Raw genomic sequence first — 5,442 nt, 5'->3', positions numbered from 1 at the left:
CGCCGCGCCGTGCCGCCACGGCCACGCGTCAGCGGGAAAGAGCTGGTGACGGGAATGGTAATTGCGACTGCTGCCGGAATCGCCTTTTCATAACAAACGGCCTCAACGAGCCCTAATACCGGGTTTAGTTTATTTTTTTCACAGTAACACGGTAAAAAGACTTGCTGTGCAATGAGTTAGTATTGATTTTTTTTTTTTGTCTGTAGCCTTTTAGCTTTCTGACTCCATTATTTTTGATTTTACTATGAAATACATATCCTTTCTACTGACATCTGACAAACAACATATGGAAGTCGTTTTATCTACCAATAATGTGTTTGTCAAAAAACTCATACGCTAATGGGTTGTGCTTCCTCCGGTCCATTTTCCCCCAGTTAATGTCACTGATGTAATTCTAAACATTTAGTGATTTTTGCCCCCTTAATAATTTGTCATTCCCATAGGTTTGTGTAGGATTCATCTAAGATGCTATAACAGGCTGGGAACTGACCGTAGGTTTTGTGAAATAAGAGTTGAGCAACTGATTTTAAATCAACATTCACCTGCCTTTCCCCGACCCCTGCTTTTAAACTGTGACTACCAGGCACACTTACCGTTCCTTTATCTACCCTCAAACCAGATGGACCCAAGAGCTTGGTGAATTATGATTTCCTCTCTCTAGCAGGGCATTAGTATATTTGTTTTTGTACTTCCTATGGGATCCTTAGGAATCTTTTTTTAAAACGAAGGCTTTAGCAGCAAGGCAGCAGAACTTTTAAACACAAGCTCAATGTAAGCAAGTGATTTTTTCCTTCTAAATTCAAAAGAATCAGACTTAAAGATGTACTCATGCACTTTGTGGTAGGGCAGCTCTTGTCCCAAGCCTTGCCAAAGCTGGAGCTTTACTGAGGCTTCCACGAAACCCTTCCAGGGGTGCGCGGCTGGCCGTGCACGGGAGCAGCGCATCTCGGAGCACGGCCCTCCCGGTTATGGCCAGCTCCAGCTGAGGACAGCCTGCGTCGCTGCGATCCAGGCAGCCTTTCTCCCCCGGGGGGCTAGCATGCTGCTCCCTGCACGTTGCCCGCAGTGGCGCAAACCTCCTGCTTGGCTTCAGTGACGTTACTGAGACGTCAGGTACAAGCTCGCTGCCCGAAGCAGTCAGAGTGCTGTAGGCAGTTACCCAGGCTCAGCAGTCGGTGTATTTGACTTTCTGCACGTTCAACATACGCCAAAATAGTTAGCCTGTTCCTGATCTTTCCGTCCATCATACCCTTAGAGACTGAACAATAGTCCCAAATAAGTTTGATGCAACAGGGCACGTTCTTGTTTGCTGCTTGGAAGTTACATCTCTTCCTATCTTTCGTCTGCCTTACCTATTTCATAAATGCTGCTCGCAGCGAAAACTGTCCACCACTCTCCGACACAGTGTCTCGACCACCTCAGGTTGTCCCCAGTGTACTATGTATAAAGCAAACGGTTATCGTAAGTAAGAAAGATGAAGATAAATTGGTTAAAATTTTAAACGAAAGCTTGCAGTTAGCAGAATGAATTCAAGATTTGCTTGTCACGGCAGGTAGATGCAGAAGTAGGTAAGAAAGATTAACTGAGCTGTGAATCTGGAGAAGCAGAAAATGAAACAGGCAGTAAAGCAACTACTTTTGTGTCAGATGTACCGTAATGAGCAAGCCATACTTCCCGGGACTGAAAATAAAACAGCTTTGCAGTACAACCTGTTGATAAATAATGAGGTTGTTAATTTAGTGGGCGCAGTCTAATCTATCCAGAAGATTGTCTGGTTAAGCACTGAGAGAACTAGCAAAGCCTACCTGACAGCACCCAGTTACGCGTTTACATACCAAGGTTGGCAGGAACTGCTTTTCTTCACCGTAAGGTCACTGGGATTTGCATTCGCTGCTTCAACATAAAATCTCAGCCTGGGATTCAAAAATATCTTGTGAAATATGTAAGCATTGTAAGACCTCTCAGTACAATAAAGAAACAATTTTGCTCATTTGATAAAGAGCTGCGCTTTTGTCACCTACAAATCATATGAGCACACAATATTTAGTGTGTTATGACTATTTTATTACCAAATTCTAAATTTTTTTTTGTCAAATCCATCTAATGACATAACTCTTAATGCCGAACTAATCACATAGCTTGTCCGTGAGGAGAACACAGATGATGGCACATCTCTCAGGACATCTGCAGCAGAAGCCAAATTCACCTCCATGCAAGCAGAAGTAGTTTTACTACTACAGACAGATTGTTCTCCACCGAGTCATCTGCACTGTCCACAAATCCGTAACTTCTCCAGGAAATCCTCATGCCATAAATCTAGCAGTTGTCCTGCGAGGACATCTCTAGCAAATTTTTAACTTAGCATCTTGAATGATTTATACAATACATTGTATTGTTCAATACATTGAACAATAATGGCCAACTCACTGTTACTTTTACTGAAGGAGAAGGTTTTCTTTGTAACAGAGTATTTTAGGCTGCATTACAAGTTTATTTTCTGGTATGTTCTGTTGTAAAATATATTCAAGGCATTGCTTAGACGCAGCATTTATCATAGGCTTCGACTAATGTATCCTGACATTACACCTTCTCTTTGTAGACCAAGCCACCCTAGTAGAGCAAGTGAAACGAGTGAAAGAAATTGAAGCTATTGAAAGTGACTCCTTTGTTCCACAGACATTCAGATCAAGTAAAGAAGTCAAAAAGGTAAGTTTTCAATATCCTTTCTTGGTGCATAATCCTTTCAAAGTCAGGTGGAAGCTGCGCTATTAATAGTTTCCATTGATGAAAGAGCATCAATGTTGACAATCTTAAATCCCACCAACGACTCTCCTCTGGTCTTGGTGTGGTGTTCAAAGAAGAATACATTTAAATTTGTAATAATTTCAATGGAATCAGCTGTTTTGACAGTATACTCTACCTATGCTGAGCAAGTCTGATTTTTTAAAAATTCTTTTAAAATCATATAAAACTGTGAAGATTTTTTTTTTAGGAAAAGTAGAAGAATTAAAATCCAAAATAAGAAGACATTTACATTGTAACCAAAGGCAGAGATCAGTATTTTTAATTCTGCTGAACTGAAGCCAGGCTTTAAGACCATATTTACTCCCTGAGGCAAAACGACATTGTTTTCTGACAGCTTTCCAAAAACCTGGCGTGAGACATCCAGGTTTCAGAATTTTACCTGCATTTTGGCTGCCAAGTCTTCTAGGGAACTGGGATGCTTTTGTCTTTGGAAGTATGCAAGCAAAGGTTTTTTTCAGTTTTTCCATCTGAATTATCAGATGGGTGTTACCAATATTGGATTACCACTGTGTGTTTCCCCGAGAACAGGCATTTTCTTGCCTTTTCAGAAGTCTCCAAGAGGTTCATGCAGCTTCTTCAGAAAGTGATCCAAAAACCCAAAGCTACGGTTCTCCAAGCTCTCTCATTGCCATTGGCAATACCTTTTTTTTCACTTCATGTGTTTAGTCTGGACCTTAGTCCATGTCCAGTGTGTCCCGTTAAGCACGCTGAGAAGTATTTGCATGAGGATCCTTTCATGGGCACGCATTGCAATGGGAAGAAAGCCAAGTGCTCGGTTAAGATACTGCCACATTTGGGAGCTTGAGGATAAAATACTCAGGTGTGTGTGTTTCTTTTTAGTCAGTAGAGCCTACTGAACTACAATATGAACCTGTAACCGTCGGAGCGGGAACCGTTGATGCATCTGCTCCTGAAAAAGAACCACCACCTGCCAATATACCTACTGCCATCAAATATCAAGATGATAATTCCTTAGCACATCCGAATGTAAGTGCGCCGGTATATGCTTTATTTTTAGAACAAGACAGCCCATTGAATGAGAGCAGGTTCACGTGACCTAACAACCATTTTGCTGTGCTGCTTCTCAAATAATCTGTGGTCAGAAGACCATTAGCTAACGGGCCACTCATTGGCTCAAAAAGGATCACACTCCTTGCATCATCCAACAGAGAATAATTACAAAAGAAGTTGTTCACCGGTGTTGTAGTTTTAGAGTTACTAACAAATTTTATAACAAAGTAGCGTACTTATCTAATGCAGGGGAATGTACGATCCTGTTTGTATAAACTCCCTGTTCAATAAAATTTCAGGAAAAATTTCTTTTGGTTTTTGTAGTTGGAAACCTGGTGGAAGACTCAGAACTTGCCCACCTTGCCAAATCATAAAGCTTTAAATACACAACAAACTTAAGATGATTTCAAATCATTGTGGCTAAATTTTTGCATTATCCTTAGTGAGCACTTGTAACGGAAATCAGAGTACTTACAGTAGTGTTTTTTCAAGAATTGGTAAGTTAAAAATGACTTGCAGTAAACAAACTAATGCGAGTTCTGTATAAGGAACATAGCTAACAAAGATCAGGACCTGTACAATGCGACGAACTTGCTGTTTCAGGAGGAGACTGAAATTGGAATGTCTTGGCTTTCCAGTTATTAAAAGTCTCTACCTTTACTAATGTATTTATGGCACCTTTGTATTTTAATACCCCTCTGCAGCTCGGCTTTTTCTTCGGGCACTGAAATAGTCAACACATATTTCAACGGATTGTGACAAATAAAGAGAAAGTTAATGAGCTGTGCCTCCTTTTCTCCCCCCCGCCCCGCCCCTTGTCTCTCAGCTGTTTATCGAGAAGGCAGAAGCAGAAGAGAAGTGGTTTCAGAGGCTGATTGCTCTTCGGCAAGAAAGGCTGATGGGCAGTCCGGTGGCCTGAGCGAACTGCTGTGACCATCGCATACCAGTACTCCAGGACTGCTAAGAAATCCTACCATTACATTGTTTTATTTTTCTCTTGTGAGGGGATTTTAATATTCAGTATGAGTTGTACAGAGAATAAATATTTCATCTGAATAAAAAAGAATGTTCTATCCTCCATTTTTCTCCCAAACTCATTGCTGGATGACTTGTATGGCTCAGCTACCTGCTGTAGATGGGAAGGCTATCAGAGCAGTGTAATTTTCCTTTTTTGCACTGGATTCCTCTGGAGTGCAAAAAACCTGACAGCCCAAGGAGACGTAATTTTATACCTCCCAATCAAAAAAATATATATAACCATGTAGCAGCTTAAAGATAAATGAATAAGACTGTTGAAGTCCAGATTTACCAGCGCTCAGACAGCAGGAGGACAAGCGATACCACCCTGGGTCATTACATCTTCTGCAGCTGGAGGAGGATTCAGGGCAGGGGATGTCGCTGTTACCGCTTCTTCCTTCCGTTCTGCGTTGCGGTAGCAGATTTTGAGTCCCGAACATCTGTGGACAGTCTCCTTGCTGCGGGGCTCTGCTAAATTGATGCCTTCACCTGCCTGCTCCAGCCTTAGCCTGGTTCCTCACTTCTGGTAGGTGCGAGTGGAAAGAGATGTTTTACATTTCCTTGAACATCTACTGACTGCTGTTAGCATCCGGGATCAGATGTAAGGAG

At 41.7% G+C, this 5,442-nt stretch overlaps 1 protein-coding gene across 1 annotated transcript; it reads left to right on the top strand.

Moving 5' to 3' along the window:
• Positions 1-2,599: 2,599 nt before the first annotated feature.
• Positions 2,600-5,109, top strand: LOC104625241 (serine/Arginine-related protein 53-like; the record flags this gene model as incomplete). Its single annotated transcript, XM_010292816.1, has 3 exons — positions 2,600-2,706; positions 3,646-3,792; positions 4,643-5,109. Coding segments are annotated over 3 exons (347 nt in total), but the record flags the coding sequence as incomplete, so codon positions are not given.
• Between the last annotated feature and the right edge of the window lie 333 nt (positions 5,110-5,442).

Source organism: Phaethon lepturus, unplaced genomic scaffold (assembly GCF_000687285.1).
Source record: "Phaethon lepturus isolate BGI_N335 unplaced genomic scaffold, ASM68728v1 scaffold42678, whole genome shotgun sequence".
Classification (NCBI taxonomy): Eukaryota; Metazoa; Chordata; class Aves; order Phaethontiformes; family Phaethontidae; genus Phaethon; species Phaethon lepturus.
The sequence above is the reverse complement of the archived record's forward strand: the minus strand, read 5'-3'. Positions and strand labels throughout refer to the sequence as shown.